This window comes from Pteropus medius, unplaced genomic scaffold (genome assembly GCF_902729225.1).
Source record: "Pteropus medius unplaced genomic scaffold, Ma_sr-lr_union100, whole genome shotgun sequence".
NCBI classification, from domain to species: Eukaryota; Metazoa; Chordata; class Mammalia; order Chiroptera; family Pteropodidae; genus Pteropus; species Pteropus medius.
The window spans coordinates 27,042,562-27,068,069 of NW_024349802.1; the positions used below are offsets into that span (position 1 = coordinate 27,042,562).

The window sequence follows — 25,508 nt, forward strand, 5'->3', positions numbered from 1 at the left end:
CTAGCAAGGAGAATCATGAGGTTTGCTGAAAAGATACATGCAAAAATATGTCACTATGACTTAGAGAAGTCAGTCATAAATGCAGTGAAAATCAGGAAAACAGCTTAGAGCTAAAGGATATAAACCACTTACACTAGGACCTAACTCCAGTGTTTTCATTTAAAACTCTGCCATCCATGAATAGGACAAAGAAGTTCAGAACATCAAAACGAGATTACTGTGTTATGTACATGATATTCCTTTGGCAATGTTAGTTATAGAGCACAGGACTTAATATTTAATACATTTTCCAAACTAGACTAAAAAAAGAAATCGTTTAACTGGAGAAAGAGGCCATGGCATTAAGAAGGAATGTATTGGCTGAGAATGGCAACAACTCCAACATTACTCACAGTTTCAGCCACATTTTCAGAGCTGATACCATATCCCTTTTGAGAACTGATAGGGCCATTCCTGCCCTGGCACACCAGAAGAACAAGAGCCATCACTTGGCACATGAAGTGAAACAAAATATTCCAAAGTTATACTAGGCCAAAAGACACTATTAGCTAAGTCATATGGTTATTTTAATAATAATAAATAAAGTTCTTTTAACATAAAAATAAATAAAAAAGATAGTTTGGATTTCCTTCTTTTTTAAAGAAAATTTTTACCAAGAGACAGAAAGGTTAAAAGAAATTAAGAGGGAGAGCAGCAGGTGACCAATAAAGATTAAGAAAAAAAGAAGAAAAAGAGAAGCAGCAGAAAAAACAATAGGCTGAGATACAGATAAAATAGAAGAGATCAGCTAATAGGAAAAGAGATAAAGGGGAAAGAATAACTAAGGATACAGATATCACAAAGCTCTGTTCTAAAAAACAGGTGCTAGTACACTTCGCCTTGCCTTTGGCGGCAGCTCAGTGATTCCTCTGAAGGAGAGGGATACACTTCATGCTTGAGGGAGGAGTCAAATCAGAGCCTGAGGTGAAGGTGGAGTTGTGCATATATACTCTGAAAACACGTACTACAGACCAATTTATTTTATATTATAAACTACAGGAAGGACAGTGTAACAGAGTCTCTGGGCTAACAGAAACAGATCAACGTAAGAAGGCACTGCAGGGTCACAGATGGCTGAGAAACATAGCTTCAAGGTTTAGTATTTATCTCTTTTGAAACATGATGCAGGTTATAATATCTGTTGGATAACCTCTGGTGTGGTTCACTGTCTTTCTCTTAATTGCTTTTTCTATTAGGATTCCTGAAAAAGGCAGTCTTAGAAGACAGTAATGAACAAGCTGATGTGAGAATGTAGGCAAAAACCCAGTGGTTCACACTGCCTTTGCTATTTCTATTTGCAAGCAGCAGGAGAGAGTATAATGCTTCACCTTGAGTATCACTCTTCTCCCCAGTTTTCACACCTGGTCCCTGAGGACACTAGACAACTACTAACAAACTACAGAACAGCTTCGTTAACAAATCCTCTGAGCGTAAAGATTCTTTACAAGTCAGTGTGTTCACAAAGGGGCCTCCTCAGTGCTGTGTGGGTAGTGTCAGTGGTCTCAGAACGTGGGAGATCACCTGAAAGGGGAATGTGACAGCCACGTGGGGAAACTGTACTGAGGCAGTAAAGAGATCAGTGCACCATGGCCTCTACGCCGAGGGCTCCTTCTGAGTCCAGGGTGGGCAGTCAGTGTCCTAGAGGAATGTTTTATGCTGTTATCAAATTTTAAAAATGTATTCACTTTTTAAACTTACATAAAGTAAAATCCATGCTATGCCATTTATAAACCAGGTACAGAGTTTCCGACAATAAATATCATTAGAATGATTCCATTTACTGATAACAAGCCCAGAGTATTAACAAAATACCACATTATAGATATGGACTGAATGGGGACAGAAATCTAAATTGTAGAATAAATTGACCAAAAAGAAAGAGCATTTAGAGTTTCAAAAGTGACATACAGTGAAGAGCTAAGAGAATTATAGAGACCATAGTCAGCTGCTTAATAATCTTATCATTTCTATATATTTTAAGTGGTAGAAAAGACATCTGTGGCAAATGCCCGCCCAGGAATAACACCTGAAACCTTTCTGTTTGTGTAGAGACCAAGAGTCTACAGAACAACTAAACACACAGGAAAAATAAATGTTGTTGTTGGAATGAAACTGCTTAGCAAAGCCAGACACAGTTATGTCTCTCCTGACAGAAGCTGTAAACAAACCCAAATACTGAGTGCTGGTTAGTTATGAAAAGTGCTCCTTGAACCTACCCCAAGCAAAAAATTTCACCTCTCATGTACATGCCTCACTTTGCTAAGCAAGCATCAAATGATCTGCTATAAAATATATATCCTCAATACAATTATTATAGCAGAACAGAATAATCTACATGATAATAAAAAGCATAGATACAAGTATATGAAAAAAGCATGTATAATTAGCACGTATACTGATTATATGAGTTAAGGCAGTTATTGTGACTGAGCATTAAATTAGTGCCGTGCTACCTGATGGCCAAAATAAAACAAAAAATATGATTATAGAAGGAAAGAGGACTAATTTTAAAGAGTGACGAACATCACTGGTCCTTAAGTGTAAAAAGTGAACAAACACCAGGAGAAGTTATCTAGGGGAATAGGAAAGACCTTCGATATAAAATAAACGATTCTTACATAAGTCTTTCCTTATCGTTTAAAAAAACTCTCTTTACTCTAGAATGAAGAGAATTAATCTGAGTCCTTTTTCACCATTGTAATCTCTGGTATCTTTTAATTACTTTCATTTAAGAAATAATAAAAAGTTAATTAAAATCTAGACTAAATGTTTGTGACTTCAGGTTTCCTCAAGTATAGGAAAGATAGTCTTTGAATTATTCTTTGGTTAAACAGTTCTGCAAAAAACACACATTCCCATGTGAGTAAAGAATAGTGCTTATTTAAACTGATGGTCTGCTTCACCTTTTAAATTTATTTGTATTTTCAGAGCCCTTCTTTGACAACAACAGAATGGTCTAACACAGCAGTCTAACAGCTCACAACAGTGTAAATAATCTACATAAATATGCCTGTGTTAAAATAACTGATCCTGGTTTATGGTCCCTAACCCTTAGTAGTCACTATCCATTATAAAATGTTAATATTCAGTAACAATTTACCATCTAATCATAATCAGGTTAAAGACAAGCATTAATAACAATCGAAGTTAAGAACAACTTATGGATAAAGACTGTATTAGTTATAAAAAAAATAAGCCATAAGTGATCTGAAACAAAGGGCTATGATGTTGGAGAACGAGGAAGGAGCCATTCTCCAACCTTTTATAGAACACTATAAAAGAGTCACCGAGTCACCGGGAGCAAATTCCTCTTTCCATTTGCTCCGTCCATTTGCAAAGAATAAAGCTCTTACCAATGAAGCTGCAGCTGTGCTCACTCTCGGCTTAATCACTGTGTAAGGCAGAGGGTTAATTAGCTGCCATTCTTAGCTCTACTTGTTGTTCTAATAAAGATTTGCATAAATCTAAGACTGGGAGTAACTGACACTTGATTTTTATTTGGAACATGACAGAGAGAGAGAGGGAAGAGCTCATCCATCCTGAGTGTTGATGTTTGGTGGATGTGCTTAGAGAATTTTCATTTGACCTGGGCTGTATAGTTCTGCCTGTTTGAAGAGTAGGGGATAAAGACTTAATGGTTGTTTATGAATGCAGAACCCTGCTGGCCCAGGCTGCATCACAAGGCAGCCTACAGTTTGAAGGCAGATGACAGGGGAATGAAATACACAAGGTATATTTTGAGGCAGAGTCCCAAAAATTCCTTCACGGAGCAAAAGAACCAAATCAGGCACCTTGTATAGATATACTGCTGGTATGTCTAATCTTTGGCACTTATAAAAAAAACCTTTTATTATGAAAAATTTCAAACATATTCAAAAGTAGACAGAATAGTATAATAAACCCCCATGTACTCATTTGTTGAACTTAGGTTCGACAAAATATAATTAGGTCAATTTGATATTTTCCACATCCCTATCCACTTCTAATCCTTCTAGACTATTTTAAAGGAAATCCTAGATATCAAAGGATTTTATTTGCAAATAGTTTAGTATGTATCTCTAAAAGGTAAGGACATGTAAAAAATTCATAATCACAATTCCATTTTATTATGCCTAAAAATTTCTGGCAATAATTCCCCAATATCAAATGCTTAGTGTTCAAATTTCCAATTATCTCATAAGAATCATACATTTTGGGAGAAATTTTTTGATGCTGGAGTATCAGAATGACATTTTGATGAAGCAAGCCCATAACACTTTAGAAAGCAACAGAAGTAGAGCAAGAAAGCAGAATTGAGATTAGTAAAACAATGCCAGAGGATATGTAGCTTTAAATACTTTTCAGAAAAGAATAGGAAAAAAGGGTTGTAAGTATTTCTGGACATTACTTTGTAAATAAAGCATCTGGTACAGGAAAATGTTGACATTTTATCTCATAATTGTCAGTGTTCTTAGAACAATTCATTTTGTATGAGGGAAAATACTCATTATTTATAGGTCTGAAGAGCATAATATAGGCATATTTTAAATAATAAATATATATTTCATATAAAGAATGTGATAAAACATCTAAGAATAAAAAGCCACAGAACAGCAAAAACAGACTTCAAAATATGAATTAAAATATAACAGAACTTATATTTTGTATGTGTTTGAGAAGAGAATATTTACAAATAATAGCAGTCTATGAAAAATGGAAATTTGATTAGTATTCTAAACTTCAGCAATTCAGGGATTAAATCAGGTTTACCAAGTAGGACTAAATTTAGGGAATCTGGGCGGCTGGTGCTAACCTTTTGAGCATATTCTCTATTTCTCTCTTCTACTACTCTTTTCCCCAACAGTGTGTCACAGACAAACTTTGGCAGCTAGGTAATGTCTGGCCAATAAGAATTCTATATCAGGCTCAATAAACACCATGGTGAAGCATGAACAGCCCTATTAAGGTCAGCAGTTAGAACTACCTAGACCACTGCACTGGGAACAGACTGTTAATTGCTGGTGTACCCATCAACTGGCTGATAAATGTTATACTTTATTTCATGAACTAGAAGTGAGGACTTCTTGTTAACCTAGTGCTCCAAAGTGCCTCCTAAGTAGTAGGACCTCAAAAGTTTCCTTCCCTCACCCCTTCTCATTTTATTGAGATACAACTGACATACAACGCTTTATATACATTTAAGGTGTATAGGGTAAGGACTTGACATCAAAAGTTTCTTAAAAATGTTACTGCTCAAAATAAATTTTTCCATTAAATTTTTCCACCCCTTGCCTCCAAATTTCAGCAAACCCAGAAGTGGGGAAGCAGAAGCAGTTCCCTATTCCATCATTTCCAGGAGGACCATGTGGTCTAGGCCTCATATCACCAAATAAATGCCTTTTTATGATCTTACCTCCAAATGAATATATAGTCACAGAGACAAATGGGATTGAAATAGGAAGAATGAGATTAAAAGAACAAAGTATCTGTTGTTCAGTTTTAAATTAGTGAAGCATTACTGAATTTCATGATCTGGGGTAAAGTATGAATTAATAAAAAAAGATTTGATAATGATGTACAATTATATCTTCTTTTCTTTTTGGTGTTAAAAGCATTACTTTGTTATATATATTCTAAATATATGACAATTTAATTGTTTTCATATTTCTTCATTAAAAAGTTATTACTGAAAAATAAACACTTAAAATTTGAAAAGATTATAATTTCTTCATGTTTTATAAAACAGCCAGGAGCCTCAGAGAGACCCTGACCCCACTTGTCATTTCTCTTATCCAAAACTTCACTTATCTGGTGACAGAATTTATTCCTAAAACATGGAAGATGGAATCTCACAACATAAGACGACTACCAATTAAATGCTCAAAGAAGAATTTCTTATTACGAACAGCAGTGGAAACTCTATAGCTACCTCTGGATTTTCATATTTTTCAAAATAAATCCAAAGATGTAAAAGATTGGCAGTTGTTTTGTTTTCTAGTTAAAAGAAGCTGGTCAAAGACATAATCACACATCTGGGAGCACACAGGAAGTAAAAACTTGCAGCATTAAACACACCAGCAAGCCACAAACGCTTGGCCATAAATCCTCTTTAATTTTCCTGGGAAGTTGTATTTATCTTTCCTTGTTTACTTTTTGGATATTTCCTAGTTCAGAACGACTCTGCTTTTTTATTCTAATAGCTTATAAAGATGCATGGTTATTAAGATGCCAAAAAGGTCACATTTAGGTGGTGCTGCCTGGTTGTTATCAGATTTAAAATAGCCCACATTTCTCAAATTAACATCTGGTAGGCATCTAATTAAAGATTTAGCTATTCAATTAAAATTTTTATTATTATTTGGCAGCAGAATGTAATACGCTCTTCAAATCCGCTTCTTAATCTAAAATGATTTTTCATTAATTTTTATCACTATGCTTTTTCCTTCTTAAAAAGACTAATGACAAGACCCAATTTAAAAAGAAAGCAGTTATAGACTGGAGATTTCAAATCAGAATAATAGTAATAGGAGTAGTAGTGGTGGTAGTGGTAATAGTAAAGTAAAAAATTTACTAAGATCTGACGTCTAAATCTGGAATAGATCCAATTCAAGACTGGATTTAAAGCCTCTCACCAGGGTTGCAGTCTGTAAGAAGTGAGCAGATGGAAAGGAGAACTTTAGAAATGGTTAGGGCCGGACTCCAGTTGTCCTTTAAGATGTCCAGACAGATCACACCTTGGCTGTTAATATTACAGTGATAGATTCTTGTTCGGAAGGTAACCTAGAAGAAAATGTAAAGTTGTTATAAATAGACATACTTTTTATAGACAAAACAGTCATTATTTTAGAACTTATTCCGGACATAGAGAACTAAACTCCAAAAGCAAATCATGGCATTCTGGGGACTGAATTTACTCTTGGTGCAATTATAAAAATGTTCATAAGAGGAAAACTAACACTGATTTGTAAAAAAATTTCAAAGAAAAAAAATTTCAAAAATAAAAACTTCAAAGGGAACTTTTGCTGGGTTCCAGTTAAGGGTTTTGTACATTTATAAAATTTAAAAAAGCATGGAATACTATAAAAAGGAAATACTCTATTCTGTGTCAAAAACATGAATTTAAAAGCATGAGTTTTTAAACATGAGTTTAAAAACATGAAATAGAGTACATATGTAAATAACATACCTAGTTTATAGAAAAACTGTATTAGTTATAACTTACAAACCTTTCTTCTTTAAGTTCTATATTTTGAATGCAATATTAGTGCAGCCTACCTCTGCTACAAGATAGCTAGATCACCACTGTATTTTGTTTAGGTATAATGTGAAACATGCTTATGACATTTTTAAAGAACTTCAACTGAAAAAGTCTAAATCAGTTTTATAACTGATAAAACTTTTACAAAAGTCTTATGAAAGCAACAATAAAATTTTAATACTATTCATTAACATCATGTTTATAAATGTTCTCAAATTTAGAAGTTGAAATGTAAAAGAATCTTGGTGTTCTTCTAAAGACCAGTCTTCTGGTACCTTAAGTTCAAAATGGCTATGAACAAAAAAAAACCACATATGGCACATCTTTGTTGCCATCCCACCAGGTGTTGCCATCCCACCAGGGCATCCAGTACCCAAACATCAGTATTTACTTAACTCATCTGATGTTAAGTCTCAGAAAGTACAGATCCAGAATTCTACAACTGCTGAACATGGCACCATTCTCCACTAGATCAGTACTCCTAGTAAGAACTGCCTTTCATGCTAGACTAGATGACCTCAACATCCTTCTCTATTTGCACACATCCCAAACACCTAGAAATGTTGAAGAAAATATAACATTCTTTAAAATGCATAGCTGAATTTGCAAGGGAAATCCCCAGAAGTCAGAACTGAAAACCAAAAATCACACTAAAGCTCATGAGCTGACAGTATAGCTGCTAAGGATGAGGCTTAGAGAAGTGAAAGGAGTGAGTGAAGGACAGTGGTCAGTTTTCATAAAAAGGGGCTTGGGTTTTAATGCCTTGTGTACAAAGAAGATGAAAACTTACATCTGTAGGAGGCAAGGGGTTGAAACTGAGAGCCAAAAATAGTCAAAAATAGAAAAAGTAAAAATTGGCACAATTATAAGGAGAAAATGACACATCTACAATCAAAGAGGAACATTTTCACTGCAGTAACTGATAGGCCCACCAGATCAAATATAATAAGGATATTGAAGATATGAACAACCAAGTTGACAAAATTAAGGTATTGAATGAAGATAAAATTCCACACAATTAAAGAACACATGTTCTGTTCCAAAGCACATAAGAAACATTTATAAAAATTGATCACATGCTAAGCTACAAAAGCTTAATATATTTCAAATAATTATTAAGACCACAAAGATCCCCCATATCATATATTTGAAAATTGAAGAACACATTTTCAAATAGCTCTTGGAGTAAAGAAAAACAAACAGTTATATTTACAACTGAATGACTATGAAAATGCTGGGTTGCCATTACCAATATTTGTGACTTGACTAAAACAGTCATAAAAGAAAAATTGACAGTGTCAAAAGCATATATCAGAAAAGAAGACATTAAATGAGTTAAGTGTTCAACTAAGGAAGGGAAAAGAATAAAGTAAATCCCATGAAAGTAGAAAGAAATGAAGACATGAGCAGAAGTTAATGAAATTGAGAATATTTATTAATATTAAAGCTCTGCAGAGAAGTCAGAGTACCTATCCCTTTAAGTGCTAAATGAAAAGACAGAATATTTTTATGAACCAATGTAAATCAGTGGCTTTTATACAGAATAACAATATTTAAAGATCTGTCATATGTTGATTGGCTACTCAGAGCCAGTTAATCATCAAAACAACTCGAGAACGAAAATAGTGTAGTGTACTCACTTTAAAAATAAATTGTAACTATTTATTGAGATGATGGATGTTAACTAAACTTACTCTGGTACTCATTTCACTATATATATGTGTATATATCTCTATTCATTATGTTATACACCTATATCAATTATATCTCAATAAAAATGAAAAAACGACTGATGCACGACTGAGGGTAAAGAAGTGGCTCATGGTCCTACAGCTGGTAAGTGGTGGAGCCAGAATTTGAACACAATTTTGTTGATTCAAAAGCCTATGCCATCCTACTCGGCCTCAGTGTCTCTCTGTTCTCTCTCTTTTTTTTTAACTTTTAATTTTGAGATATTTATAGATTCACATGAAACTGTAAGAAATAACACAGCCACATCACATATATTCTTACCCAGTTTCTGCCAATGGTGTAACATCTTGCATAACTAAATCATAGGAAATTGACATTGACAGTCCACTGACCTTTTTATGTAGCTTTAGTTTTATATCCACTTATGCATACATATATTTCTATGTAGTTTTTATCACATGTAGATTTGTGTGATCACCACCACAGACAAGATACAAAACTTCTTTGCTGTGACCCTGTAATAGCAGTCACTTCCTCTCTTTCCTCCCTTCTTAATTCTCGACAATCACTACTCTGTTCCTCATCCCTGTAATTCTGTCATTTTAAGAATGCTACATAAATGGAATCATAAAGGACATAACTTTTTGAAATTGTCTCTTTTCACTCTGCATAATTCCCTTGAGATCCATTTAAGTTGTTGGCATACATCAATAGTTTGTTTCTTCTTATTGCTGAGTAAAGTTCTGTGGTATTGATGCAACAGTTTGTTTAACCATTTACTCACTGAAGTACAAACGGAATATTTCCAGTTTTTATTACATATAAAGTTGCTATGAACATTTGAATGTTTCTGTGTGAACCTAAGTTTTTATTTCTCTGTGATAAATGCCCATGAGTGCAATTGTTGGGTTGTAAGGTAAACTCATATTTAGTTCTATAAGAAACTGCCATACTTATTTCTAGAGCAGTTGTACCATTTAACGTTCCTACCAGCAGTGTCATCTAGGTTGTCTGCATTTTTGCTGAGATTGTCTTATTACTACGCTTTATCTTAGCTATTCTAACAGGGTGTAGTAATATCCCATTGTCGTTTTAATTTGCATTTCCCTAATTGCTAATGATGTTTAATACATTTTCATGTGCTTATTTGCCATCTGGATACCCTCTTTCATGAAAGAGTATGTTCCTATTTTTGCCCATTTAAAAATTAGCTTGTTTTTTTACTGTTGACTTGCTGGTGTTTTAAGTGAAGGTATTTCATTAAAAGTGAAATAGAGTTGGGTGAAAAATAAAGCATGAGTTTGTAAAGAATCTTTTTGGACAGAGAATGTCTTATACTCTAATATTTTATAATACTGATAAAAAGGAACTACTTGGGTGATGTCTGTCAGCCTGTGTCCTGAGAAGCATTAATGAATATACCACACTGAATTAAACAGGTTGGTTGACTGTTCCTACATGTTTTAATGCTATAGACTCTCACGAATATCACCTTTTGAAGCTGGAAAAAACTCATGATCCCAGAGTTTTTAAGACATATCATACATTTATTTACTTACTGTAATGTTAAGTCATGACCTCTTTGGGGTTCCATCACCATATTTCTACTTCGCTTACCACACTTACTACAGGACCTCCTTACCAAACCGTGAATTACTCATAAAAGTTATTTCTTTCAACTGACGTCCAATGCAGTGCTTGGCATACAGAAAGTACTGACTGTTTGCTGAGCAAATGCTAACATATCACAGGCTAGTGTTCAAACAGACAAGTATCTCTCTGAGGGGTTGTAGCATCTTCTTATTCTTTAGGTAAAAGAGCAGTTTAGAACCATAACATACAGTAGGCTGAAAGCTGGAGAATTGTAAAGAATATCCTAAGGAAGCTGGAAATATTTCTAATATCTTTCTATCTCATAATGTTACTTTACTAAATTACCCTACAAATTAAGATATTATTTCAGAAGTGATTTCATACAGATTAAACCAATAATAAAAAATATTTAGTAAGTAATATGTGACATAAAAATTTTTATTGTTGCTATTGCCTATTTAAATACTAAAGATAACTTAAAAAAGGTGTGGCCTGGTCACATCAGCAAAAATGTTCCACAATCAAGGCAAAAACTTGCCAGCAAAAGCTCTTGAAACAGCCAGCATTCTCTTCTAGACCCTATCGACAAACCCAGGAGAAATGAGAGAGAAGAATACATGCAAACTGATAAGAAATGGTCTGCAGTCCTTGGACATTAGTGATGCAGAAACAGAAAATGATGTTCTGAATATTGACAAATATCAAAGGATTTGTGACAAGAAATTTTTAGATGCTAAAAATGCACCCACCTCCCACCCTTACTCTACAGAAGACTGCTCTGATCTTTGACTCAAGTTCCCAGAAAGCCCATCATGTTATATCTTATTCAGGGGCTGGGGAGCCAAAATTTCTTCACTTCACCCTTTGACAAACAAATAATAAGAAATGACTGTAAAGAAAATTTTAGTTCCATTGCAGGGGTTAATACTTTCACAACCTACACCTGCCTTTACATTTATCGCTGTATTTGAAGCACAGCTCAATACAGATGTTTACAATAATAGCTATCATTCCTCGGGAGAGGTAAAATTATATTGAGACTACTGTTTTCAAAAGCAAGGAAGACAGAGCATTTCAAAACATTTTCCATTTATTAAGGAAATGTTAAAAACATGATTTGGATACAGTGATACAGAAAATTTTATTTATCTAGAATGGCTAATTTGCAGATGATTGGATGAGAAGCGTTTTAATTTATGTGTGATACATAAACCACCACACAGGCGTATGGGTGTATGAATGTGGTGGACAGAATAATGCCCTATCCCCCCAAAGATGTCCACATTCTAATCCCTACAACCTTTGAATATATTACCTTACATAGTAAAAGGAACTTTGAAGGTGTGATTAAGTTAAGGACCTTGAGAAGGGGTGATTATCCTGGATTCTCTGGGTGGGCTACAAATAATCACAAGGGAGGGAGGACCAGTAGGGGGTCTGATGACAGAATCAGGATGTTGGAGTAATGTGAGGAAGGGACCATGAGCCTAGGAATGCAGTTGACCTCCAGAAACTGTAAAAACCAAGGAAATGGATTTCTTCTGAAACTTCCAGAATAAATGCAGCCCTGCTGACACCTTGAGTTTAGTTTCTAGAAATACGAGAAATTCATATTGTTTTAAGCCACCAAGTTTATGTTAATTTGTTACAACAGCCAACAGCTACTTTATTACTTGATCTTAAAAAGGTACCTTAAAATGAAGCTGTGCTACTTCCGTACTTTACAAATTACTTCTCTTTAAAAATAATTTTAGAAAGAGTTAACAAAATTCTTTATGATGACTGTAGAATTAAATAAATGCCATGTAGTGAATAATTAGGGCAAGCCACTTGACTACTCTGAGCCTCTAGTTTCTGATAAGATGAGAGACTTAAACTAGATTATTTCTAAGACCCATTCTAATTTCAAAATCTAGGAGTTGTGCTGTGTAAAGAATATATAGTTAGCTGGACTTGGGCTAGATTCTTGACTTTGGACAATCCAATTTAGCATCTCTCAGGTTCAGTTTCTTCATCTGTAAAATGGGAAAAGCGACAGCCACCCATAGTGGCTGTGAAGCCTGAATTATACATAAAGTTCCAGTACCATGCCTGGTATCCATGGCAGGAATTCAAGCAGTGTTAGCCTCCCTTCCCGTCTTCACATCTCCTAGTTTCACAAGGTTATTTCGGAAAGCGTATGTTCATATAATAACTCCCCCCACCCCCGCCCCCGCCGCCATCATCTGGATTTCAAATATGTTTTCTTTACCACTCCCTTGTTCTAGGGTATAACTCGAATTTCATATACAGACAAAAAGTGGTTTTATAAGGGGCGAGAGATCTCGTAGGGCATGCGTATAGACAGAGAAGAACGTATTTTAATAAAGTACTTGACAAACTGATTCTACATATGATTTAGAAAAATAATTTAAAATAAAATAAAGCTGATGACATTAAAATGATCATTTAAAATAAATATTTCAGTAATAACCTCTATTTTTCATATAGCTTCCATTTTTTTAAAAAAAAAATTTGATCAGGAAAACGGCACTGTGATTTTACCAAGGAAGTATGAGATCAGTGAGAAATACATTCCTCTTTAAAATACTTTTCCATGGAGACTCAAAGAGGAAATATTTGGAGCTCCTGTATCATAAATCAGTAAATCATGTAACAAAGGTCCAAAAATAGGTTTAACATCATTCAAATGGATCTTGGCCATAGGCTCACTATAAAACTGTAGATAATTTTAACAAGTTGTTAGTACACATTTCAAAAATGTCAGTATTACCATCCTCCTTGAGATTTCAAGTGCTCTTTTCTTAAAACTTACTTACGAGTACTGTACCAACAACTATCACATTCTAAGATTATTTTACAGTATTAGCAAAAAAAATAAAAACTGTAAAAACTCATAAGTGAGGGGAATCACAAATCTTAAAAAAATTCTAACTGAAAACCTCCCTCCCCAAAACAAACAAACAAACAAAAAAACCTGAAAATATATTTCACCTTGAACAACAGGCAGTAAAATTAAACATTAGCTAGAAACCAGAATGTGTAAAGATGGTAACTGCCCTGTTGTGGATGAGACTTTATAACATGCTACGTTTCACTGCAGGCTAGGGCTACTTTTTTAAAGCTTTCAAGTAAAATTTAAATGATTAAAAATAAAAGACCTTTACAACACAGACATTTAAATTTAAAGTCTCCTTCACTTCTTTTAACTACAGATGTGAAAAAACATGCAACTAGAAAATTGCCCCCACCATGAGTAGCAAATCTCTTAGAAGGTGGGAACATCTTATTCAATCCCCAGGGCCTTCTCCTGCCAGGCCACAGTTACTCCCAACTCCTGTAGACACTTGGTATGAGTTGGTTAGGAACCAGTAAATTTAGGAACCAAATAAATTATCCAATTTATAAAGATTGAATTTATATAGAAACTTTAAAAAACACATCTATATTGAATAAGGTTCAGTTTGGTTCTTTTCAAACGTGTTTATTATTAGACTTATTTTTCATTATGTTATCTACTCCTTTTTTTTTTCTTTAAATGATTATCTTGTCTCAACTTGTTCTACTGTCTCAAGTTTCAGAAACAGTACACCAACCGATTATCCTTTGAAGTAGAATCATATTGTAGTGCGGACTGTAATCTTTTGAGTGTGAGTTCATCCTCAGTGTACATGGTTTATTTTTCTGTATAAGTCCCATGGATTGTGGGGTGTTTGGCATTTGTTTCTTTATGGGTCTCAAGGACAACACTAGTTTGAGAACAGATTGTATCATTTATGCCAATATATGAGGCAATAAAGTCATCACTTAGGAAGAGTAGACTTATATTCAAATCTTTGTAAATCTCTTATGTTATAGATGATGTCTTAATTATTTTATTTTCAACAGGATACTATCTGGTGAAGACACACCAGCTCAATCAATGCTTGCTTGGCACACATATACAGGTTGCCTTCCTTGATCGGTTAAAAAACATAAAAAGAGAAAATAGAAATTTAACGAAGCTCTAAGAGGACATTTCTAGGAGTATAACGTTACCATTAGAAGGCTTAATTTTAACAGCCCTTTGAAGGTCATTTTAAAAAGCAATATAGTACTTTAAAATAATTAAGGAATTTAAAAAAGCTGGCGTGTAAGATTTTCACAAATGAGTTTATGATCATGGTTTGGACAAATTTTCCAGTAACAGAATCATATATGGATTCAAAAATGGCTGAATCTCAAATAACTGAGGGGGAAATGAAGGTAATTTGGTATCTAAACTTAAACATATACACAAACTATGACTTAAACATTCCTACTGTTTTAATCCATGGAGCACATACATGATAGGTATTCCATCAATGCCTGGGGCAGCGGGCATTAAAACCAGAACCCAAAGCTCTGTGTTTAATATTCCTACCATAGGCATCGCCTCTCTACTCCTAAAATCAGATATAAAACAGCTGCTCCTCTTGAACACTAAACTTAAAAAACATTATGTGGGGCTATGTTGATCCAGTTAACACTTATTTATTAATTAGTACTGCATAGAAAAGACATAATTTAACAGATGTCCAATGAACTTATATTTCTAAGACAAGATGATTCATTTCTGCTTTATAACTGCAAAAGTATCTCATACATAACAACAATTAATTATGAAACACAACAGCTGAGATACTAATGGATTCCATGTAAAGTGTATAATAAATGACTGACCACATGACACTTGCTGTTAAATTAAAGACAGCGACATAAACATAAACATAAGGAAAATGCCCTCATTTTGTTTACATTTTTTTATAGGTTTCACACTACCCAAGGCAATTCTACCAGATGTAGCGTATTTACAGATTTGCTAAATGTAAAATTTAATGGAAATTAAATAGACTTTAATAGAAATTAAAATGGAAATATAGACTTCTTTTATCCCTTGGGAAAAAATAATACATTTTATGTTTGTAGAAATATGAAGTGGCAGTTAAAATTTATCTTGAGATTAATAATTCAATATACATACAACACAATACAAAGTATTCATTATAACTAGCTAGAAATGACAGTTTGATTTTTTGCTTAGCCCACAACAGTGTAGAAGTAAACTATATGTTAATACAATCTAAAATGAAACAATGACTAATTCTGTTAATAATACAGTAAATGAACAGCAATTACAGAGCTGGCTGAATGCCCACTCTCTCAGTGAGTGCTATGTAACACACAAAAGAGACATTCTTTGAAAGTGGTAGTGTTTATAAATACCATAAAAGTTTCCAAACTTTGCCTGTATACTAGAGATAATATTGGTACTTCTTTATGTTTATATCATGAAATTAAAAAATCTGGCATGTATATCATAGAAAGTTGTAACCTAATAAATAAATAAAAAAAAATTAAATGGCTAACAACTATGCACTGTTTATGTACTAGGCACTATTCTATGTGATTTGTATTTATTACATAATTTAATAGGCTTTTACCTCATATCAAGAACTGCATGACTATCACCAACATGTCTTTTTGTCTTCTTGGCAAGTATTCAAGAATTACTTGTTAGTTTTATTGAAGGAATATTTAGTATTATGAGGGAGCCCTTAAACTTTATTTTTGTCTAATGATAACTACATGGGTCTTTCTTTTTAAATTTTCATGCCTATTTTTCTTTTATGTCAGGCATTCTCTTTCCTTCTTTTCTGTCCCTCTCCTATTCTTTACTCGTCTACAATTTAATCTCTGCTACCATTCTGTGATTTCTGACATTATTTCTCTAGTCTCCATTTCTACCTTCTAGGTTATGTTCCTTCATTCATATCTTAAGGCTTCTGAAGCCTGTTGTTTTGGGATTATCTTTTTCCCTCCAGTGTTTTCTGTAAGACTACTGTCCTGAAAAAAACAAAACAAAACCCAATAGTCTAATTTTCCCTGAAGCAGTGTGGAAATGTATCTGTTTCTAAAAAAGGAGTCAAATAGCAATGATTCAGAATTGTGTGGAAAAAATACACTCCCATTTTCTAATGTTCTACTCCTGCTGCCTGAATTTTCTATTTCTAAAAAAAAATATGAAGTCGTATCTTAAATAAAAACTCTAGGCCCCTTTTTTCTTTCCCTGTAATTTGCAGCATTCAACTTTGTACTGTAGAAAATTGGCTGCTGTGGCATAACAACAAATATTACCATTTAAAAGCAAACAACTGCGCCATATGTGGTTTTTTAATAAATAGTGCCAACTTCATTTTACAAAACTGACAGGTGAACGTATAGCCAAGCAAAAATTTTAGAAGTGAATTTTTGTAGACAGGCTAACAATGAATTCTTACCTATAAAGGGAAAAAATTTATATAAGCTCCTTAAGGACAAGGCTTTTATCTAATATTGACTTTTATCCTCTTTAGGGGAGAGTAAGATGTCAACATGCATTTGTTCAATAAACAAATGAACTGGAAAAATATAGAATATTTACATTTGAAAAGAGGCCATACATACCATGATTAAAAATGACAACTGAATAAGAACTGATGTTCTAACATTTAGATTTACAGTACCTTTTATTAAAGGAGAGGGTAACCAATTGACAGATGTGTAAAGTTTATAAAGGGAAATGTGTTGTTTGTTATTCAAATTTTGATTAGGGTAACTTTCAAAGTCTTGTAGAGACTTTTAGTCAGTAGAGATTATAACAGTCTCAAACATTAATTGTAGAGTCAGGTTTAAGAATATTTCACAAATCTTTCAAATAGAAAACAACTGATAGACATTCCAGAAGTACAACACATATTACTACACTGTATATATCTCAAATAAACAGTATAAAAAATTTAAAAATTTGAGATGTCTAGGTAAAAATGATTAACTGCCCCTTTTCCTCCAAGTACAAGAAGATTCATATACTTCTGTCCTGACAAACTTTTCTTAAAAAGCCTGTATGGGTCAGTTTTTTATTATTTTTCTACTTCTTTGGTCAGAATTATTTAGTGACATTTGGTTAAAGGACAAAGAAATAAACTTCCTGTTTGTAGTAAAAACTAATATATCATCATAGTAATGTGGTTATGTTCACTATCAAAATGACAAGTTTTAAGGGTTTCAAAGACATGTATTCAGAGGTCCCGCAACTCTTAATAGATGGATGGATGGCTGTATCTTCTTAGATGTGATAAAACTCTAAATTAGTAAGATTTATTTCTCAGGTACATACTTGAAATCTGTGTCATTGACTTATAGTCATATGATAAAATATTTTTGGCCTGGTTAGAATTGTATTTTTCATTGAACATAAAAATCAATCCATGAAAAAGGGTTAATGAATTTTTACAAAGTGAACACACTTGAGTAACTACCACCTAGAACAAAAAGTAGAATATTGCCAACACCCTAGAAATGTCTGTGTTTCTTCCCAGTCATAACCATCCCAAATGTAACTACTATTCTTACTCCTACCTCTCCAAACATTAGTTTTCCATGTTTTTGAGCTTATATAAATGAAATCATATAGTACACATTCTTTATCTTTCGATATTGTGTTTGTGAGATTCATTTGTATTGCTCATTGTTTTGTGTTTTTAATTTCACTATCACATAATATTCCATTGTATGAATACACCATAATTTATTTATTCATTCTACTATACATCAATTCTCCCCCTCTTCCCCAGGGATTTTCTGTTTAAATAAAGCTTAAGTAGTGACAGTTGTGCAATGTGACAAGGTGGCAGCAAAGACAAAGTTTATATATTTTCTTTGCTGAAGTCTGGCTTTGTAAACAAGCGCAGGCATTGATTTGGTTTTCATGTGACTTCTGAAGCTGTAAAAAATGGCACAGAAAAGTGAATATGTTCATAGTATATTATTGAATGTAGATAGCTACAGTAAAAAGTACTTTGTTCTTGGATTATAATATTTTCTTGCTTTGAAAAATTTGGCCCACATACTGATTATTTGAACCTATATTTAAAGATAAAAATTATTTGTTTATACTTTGTTCCAACAGATGGTCTGCATAAAATATATCCTAGATACTTGTAAATGAAGAATATTTAAAACAAGATGGAAATGAAAACTCAAGTTTTTCTTTAACATGGATTAATTTCTTGCCAATAAGTTTTATGCCAGTATCTGCAGCACTTTAAGAATTTTAAGATAAAATGTATTACTTTTCACTGTATTAAAATAAAATGGATTACTTTCTATTGGGTCTACTAGATGCTCTTATGCCAAACGTCTTCATTGAAAAGGAAAACCATGCCCTCCAGGTGTTTCTAATTCTGTGAAAGAATGAGAAAACACACACACACACACACACACACACACACACACACTTACTGAATAACATGTCGATATTACAAATCAACAGAGCACAAGAGATTTCTGAAGTGTTAAAAGTATGACAAACAAAATGAATAATTTGCTTTATCGAAAGTACTATTTGCCGGGTACTACAAGACAGAAAAGGTCCTTGTTCTCACTTTAGAATCTAGTGCGAGTAAGAAGAAAATAAGACCAACTAATAAGTATAAATGTCAGACTGTGAAATTTCATGAAAGAAATGATCAGGTTAATGTTATAGAAAATAACTAGTGTGGAACTATTTATATAAGGTGGTCAGGAAATGCCCCCCTCGTTAGATAACCCTAAACATGAGGCCCGTAGATGAGAAAGTGTTGCTCACATGAAGAATAGGATCAAATGTGTCCCAGGCAAAGGGAACAGCAAACCCTAGGGTCCTGAAGAACAAAAGGAGGCTGCAGAGGGCCACAGTGTGTGAGGCGGCAGAGATCACGCAGGCCTAATAGGCTGATGCAAGAAGTTAGATTTTATTCTAAGTGCAATGGAAATCTACTAAAGAGTTTTAAGCAGGGTGGACAAATCACTGACAGCTAAAGATTAAAAGCCTCTTAGAGATTATTAAACTTTCTCTTCTACAGAGGAAAATACCAAGTTCCAGAAAATTTAGTGTCATCAAAGTTACATGATTGGAAAGTGTCAAGAGCACAGGTTTCTATAATTTTTCTTTTCAATAAGGAAAAGACCAACCCTCAGACACATGAAAAGGTATTCTTACTCATGAGAGAAATGCAATTATAACTAAACATTCTTTTCTAATTATTAGACTGGTAAAGGTCAAATATTTGCTGGTGCCATATAGCATTGGTGAGGAGTAGGGAAAAGCAAGTACATCTAAATTGACAGTGTAACTTGGTACAACTTCTTTGGAGACCAATGTGACAATATCTACTAAAACTGAATATTCATATATTCTTTATTGTAGCAATTCTAATTCTAGCAATTTATCCTACAGATATATTTACACAAGACCACAAAGTATGTACAAAGATGCTCAGTGAAGTATTATTTTTTTGGCAAAATACTGGAAATAGCCTATGTGTCTATTGTAGGGAACTTATTAAATAGATCATGGTACTGTCATTCAGTGAAACACAATGGAGCTGATCTACATATATGAATATGAGACAATCTTGAAGACGATAAATGAAAAAAGCAAATGCAGAAAAACAGATGTTTTAGGAGGAGAATGAAAATGCCAGGCAAGAGGGAGGAAGACTTACTTCACTGTAAACCTTTTTTGCTATTTGAACATTTTACTGTGTGTATGTGTGTATGTGTGTGTATCACCTATTAAAAACTGTTCTTAAAAATAATCTGGTTTTAGAAGTAAATCACCAAAGAAGAGGTAGTGTTTTAAAGTGAGAAGGGGAGGAAAATGAGAAAAAATGTGTGGAAATGAAGAAAATAACTGGAAGTAACTTGAAATAATAATTTTACAATATATTGTACATATACAAGTTTGTAATTTGGCAAATGCCAAAACAAAAAACCTTACTAAACCTAATTCTCCACAAAAAGAAAGACAAAAAGGATGTTCTGCAATAACTACAGAAAAGAATTCAAGGGGTGATCAAAAGTATAGCTGTTGGCAATAAATTCAGTTACTGTGTATTTAGCAAGATCACTTCACAGCTCAGCTACTTCAGGTGTAAAGAGTAGGGGTTGCTAGACTGGAAATCAGGAGGCCAAGAGTTCTAATCCCGGCCTTGGCACGTACTTGCTATGTGATACTAATCACATTACTTAATCTGATCTAGTAGACCCAATACTAATTAAGTTTTCTGTGATAATGAAATCTGTCTCTCAAACTGAGAGGATCAAGAGAGACAAGTATAAAAGTGTGGTATAATGTTAGTATAAAATATTAGGTATTAAAAATATAGTATAATGTCTAGCACAGAATTCTCCATAACCATCATGTCAGTAGAATTGGAAACTGAAACAAAGGCTCAAAGGGACTTAAAGAAAGTCATTTAGTTCATTCTCTTGCAGAAGTATACTTCAACCATGGGTAACTATTTTGATTTACTTCAGTCCTTACTTAGGTACCTGTGGGAAGATTAATTTATTTGACTGTTTTAATTGTTCATGTTTTTATGATTTATTAACAACAAATGAGTCTTAATAAGAAAATGATATTTTGTGAGGTATTATACTGTACTCTATATGGAAAATAACTTCCCAATCCAAAACACTGAGAACACAATGAAAAAGAGAAAATGTGAGTTCTGTTAATCTTTTTATCAGTCTTTCCTTTGGAAAATTAATTCTAGAAATTTATAGCTACAAAAACTCAGTTTGGGTTGAAAACTGCATGTTTATCTAGGCTAGGTCATTTATTCTAGAATTTTAACCCCCAAATCTCTATCTCCAGCTTACATCATTCACTTAAACCCAGATCTGTAAAGTTACCAACAGACAGTTCCCACCCCGATGTCCTACTGGAGACACCTCTATATGTTCAGTATCTGGAGTGGTGCATGGTACACACATATTTATTGAATAAAGGAATGAAAAAAAAAGAATTTATATTTTGTTACCCTTGTCTTCATTCCCAAAACTCAGCCTTCACACTTTTCTAGCCTGGATTAGTGTAGTGCATTAGCTTCTAACTGTTGTTCAACTTGTCTCCATGCTTCACAGGGCTGTATTTTATTCATCTTTATATGTCAAGGACCTTGAAAGTAGGAAGGGCTAAATAAATCTCTGCTTTATAATAACATTTTTAAAAGCATTATAAGAACTTTTGGTACGTTTCTGCTAACATACTGATACCATAAGAAAAATGTACCTGATTGCTTAGAATAGCTATACCTGTATGAATCAGTGTAGCTATCTAATCCTTGATCTATTTTATTTATAATCTTTAACTTCTGTCTGACTTTGTTTCTCCTTTCCTTCTACAGGGCAAGACCTGCATAATACTTGCAAAAGCCAGTTGATTGTATCTTTCTCCTAATTCAGTGACAAGCTATGATTACATGCTGACTCTGATCTTGGCCAGGTGGGACTGAGAACATTCCTTTCTCCCTGCCTAATTTTCCTTGAACCTGTTTGAGCAAATCTCTTAAGAGGCTGCTATCTTATCAAGAGATCCAGCTCCAACTCCACAGAAAAAAATTAAGGAAACTTGACTATTGCCATGAAGGGTTTGATATTTGGCTGGTAGTCTTAAAAATTAACGTAGACCTCCCTACCATATCCAAGCTTGAACAAAATAATATTGCATATAGCTATTCAAACAGGTAACACATTTAAAAAAAGTCGAGAATACTACAAGTTTTTCTTACATGTAGACTACCATTTCCCCATCCCATTTCTCAAGTGGGCAATAAAATATAATTTGTTTTAAAATTTATAGACACTCAATAAACACACGGTTGTCTGTTCCATGTCTTAATTTGGTCCTGTCACGGGCTCTTTCTTACAAAGTTAGAAAAATGTCAAATTTGAAGCTTTTTCCAGTTCAGTAGGGCCAAGCATTTTCCTCTTTACAAGACTCTTCCTTCAATATCACCTTATTGTCCCTGAACTTTCTGTTTCTTGTGGTGTTTCAGAGTTCCCAGTGTTCATTGTTTTCTGGGACTAGAGGATCCCTACATTTGCGATCCTAAAGACATCATCTCCATCTCGAAGCTACCCTACTCTGTTCTCTTCAGAGTGTCACTTGTCTAGATCTTTGACCCTTTCTTTGGAAAAACTGCCTCTCTGATAACTGAGTTGCCATCTTTCCCCGCCATGACAGCAATAGAGCTCCTCATTTTCCAAACATCTGAATGTCTCACTCCAGTTTCCTCTATTCATTTACCTCCCTGTAAAAAACATCCTTTGTGAGAGAATTTAGGCCTGTCTACTCCCAGTTATGCCGATGGTAATATCAACAAACACCAACTCCCATCTGGAGTGAGGTCACATTCCACAGGGAAAAGAACTCCAGAGCATGGAGGGACAGAGCAGAATACTTGTTTGGCAAGACTCTGATAGGGGAGTATGAGTAGATATCTGAGATGCTGATTATACACCCACTCCATCAGAGGCTGGGCAAAGGTACAGGTGGCTGAGTTGATTCAACCTGAATAGATTAAGATGGCTTGGGTAATAAGCATTTCAGAGGAGATAACAATAAAGATCTTTCTTCCAAATTTGGAACTGCATTAGATTATAGAAAGTAAGAGAAAGAAAGATCCTCCCAAAATATGACTAAACTGAACTTCCTGTCAAAATAATGGCCGATTTTCTATTAGCTTATAGGGACATTTAATTTAATACCAACAAATAAAGTTGGTATTCCTTGCCCTGAAAACAAATAAAGAAACCCAATGCTACTTCTTAGTAATTCTTAAATTGGTGGTAGTTGGGGGTGGTAGTTGGATACACAGATGGATATAGTGTGTGTTGTTTTGATCTACTTTTATTCGCTGCATGAATTTTAAAATTTCACACAACATTAAAGTATAGCATGGCATTTTTAAAAGGTTTATCAAAAAGGAACATGGACTAAAAAGATGATTTATGAGATGTACGTAATACTATATAGTCCAGTCATGATACTGAGGACACAAGGTTGTTTTAGATACTAGTTAAGCATGAAAATGACCTGTAAAATGTGAAATGACTTCTCCTTTAGGGCTACCAAAATCCAGAAATCAGTATTTATTGTTCAACACCGAGTTAATACCTTAGTGTCTGAGAATTAGGAACAGACTGGAGAAAAGCCCCAGGTGCCTTTAGAAAGAGGGCAAAACTGAAAAGCAAGCACTAAAATCTTGTCCTAACATTCTTTCCTCCTTGTGTCGCCTCTCTCATCTTCCTCCCAATAAACCTGGTTTAGAGAATGATCTGATATAATTAACATAGAGTGTAAAATCTAAGAATGAGTATTCTTTTTCTTAGAGATATATGCAATTTAAATCTCTGTAATTAAGGAAGAAAAGTTCAGTTCAGAACTGATTGTGAATTCCAGTTCTGCTGCTTACTTCCTATGTGACCTGTATGCCACTTAACCTATGTGGGGCTCAGTTTGCTGATCTGTGAAGTGGGGCCAGTAGCTGGTGTGTAATAAATATTGTCTTTATGACAAAGTTGTATGAATTATATTAGTTGAACAAATTTTTACTAACTACCCTACTGAATCACCAGGCATTGCTCTAGGTGCTGGTAATATAGTAGTGACATCAAACTAGACAAAGTCCCTGTGCTCCTAGAGGTTACATGCTCACTGGAGAAAGGAAAACATAATGAATTCATAAACAGAGAAATGTATAATGGAAGGAGGGCAAAATGCTATGGAGAAAAATCAAGTATGGTGGTAGTGGTGGGAAGCTCATAGGGAGAATAGGTGGTTGGGAGTTGTCAACCAAGAGTTTCTTTGAAAAGGTGACATTTGAGCAGACAAGTGAAAGGAGAAATGCAGTAAGTGGTGTGACCTGCTCGGGGAAGACAATGCAGGCAGACGGACGAGCAAATGCAAAGGCCCTGTGAAAGGAGCATGCTTAGGGTGAGTCAAGAGTGATCGTTGGTGATTTTGAAAAGTGTGTTGTGAACAGGGTGATTCTAATATGTGCTTTTATTCAGTGAGTTGGGAATCACTGAAGGGTTTTAGACAAAGAATTGACATAATTTGACTCACATCATGAAAGCATCATTTGGTGTAGTGGTATAATGCAGGAGGGATAAGGCAGAATGAGAGATACCAGATAGGAGACTTCCAATATAGTCTGGGGAAGGGGAGCAGTTGGTGGTGGCTTGGGCCAGAGTGTTACCAGGTAGAAGTGATGAGAAATGATTAGATTCTAGAGTTATTATTTTGAGCCTATAAGACTGGGTTTGGCTAGGCTGTGTGAGAGGAGTCAAAGCTTTTAGCTTTAGCGACCAGAAAAATAAGAGTTCCCATTCATTGAGATGGGGCAGACTGGAAGAGCTGCTTTGGGCAGGAGTGGGGTAAGACTGTGTAATCAGTAGTTTGGTTTTGCACCTGTTAGGTTTGAGGTTGTTTTGAGGATGTTCAACTACAGATGTGGAATAGGCAATTCAATATGCATGAACACATCTGATCTCTGTCCAAGGTTTTATAGGAACATATGAACTCAGGTTAAAAACAAGTTAATTCACGTTACTTCATGACAACTGTGTGTTCTCTCCCCAAGGCAAATGAGTGGGCAGTCGGGTTTACACATGTAAACCACCATTTTCTGAAAATCCTGGGAGACAGCTTTCTTCTTTGAGCAGTAGCAGAAGCAGCAACAAAAACAGGTACATAAGTTAGTTAAAATAAAACAGTGGAACTTTTTCTTGAACTTTAGCAATAGATCTCTTTAAATGATGGATATCATTGCTTCTAAACTATAACTAACTAGCTATTTTAGTCATGATTAGCCTTGACCTGTCGATTTAAGATTAAAATCTACTGAGGATAACAAAATGAAGATTTTGAAAATGTGACAAACCTAAATAATCGATTTCATTGTCTGAAAGCAGTTAAGGTCCTTCTTATTAGCTGACATTTCATTAATAAGTAATTCATAGTTAGAGTTTATAAAAATAAACAAAAAAAAACCTTATGAAACATATAATACTCTCAGAAATGACCTCTAAGTTAAGGTTTATTTTAAAATGTATTTGA

At 34.2% G+C, this 25,508-nt stretch overlaps 1 protein-coding gene across 2 annotated transcripts in view; it reads right to left on the bottom strand.

The window, feature by feature from the left end:
* The window catches only part of UBE2E2 (ubiquitin conjugating enzyme E2 E2), a 287,961-nt gene that overhangs the window by 28,364 nt on the left and 234,089 nt on the right, over positions 1–25,508 (bottom strand). For both annotated transcript variants that reach the window (XM_039836763.1, XM_039836764.1), the window contains exon 5: positions 6,651–6,798. In XM_039836763.1, coding sequence (XP_039692697.1) covers positions 6,651–6,798 — 148 coding nt within the window. The remainder of the gene's footprint in view (positions 1–6,650; positions 6,799–25,508) is intronic.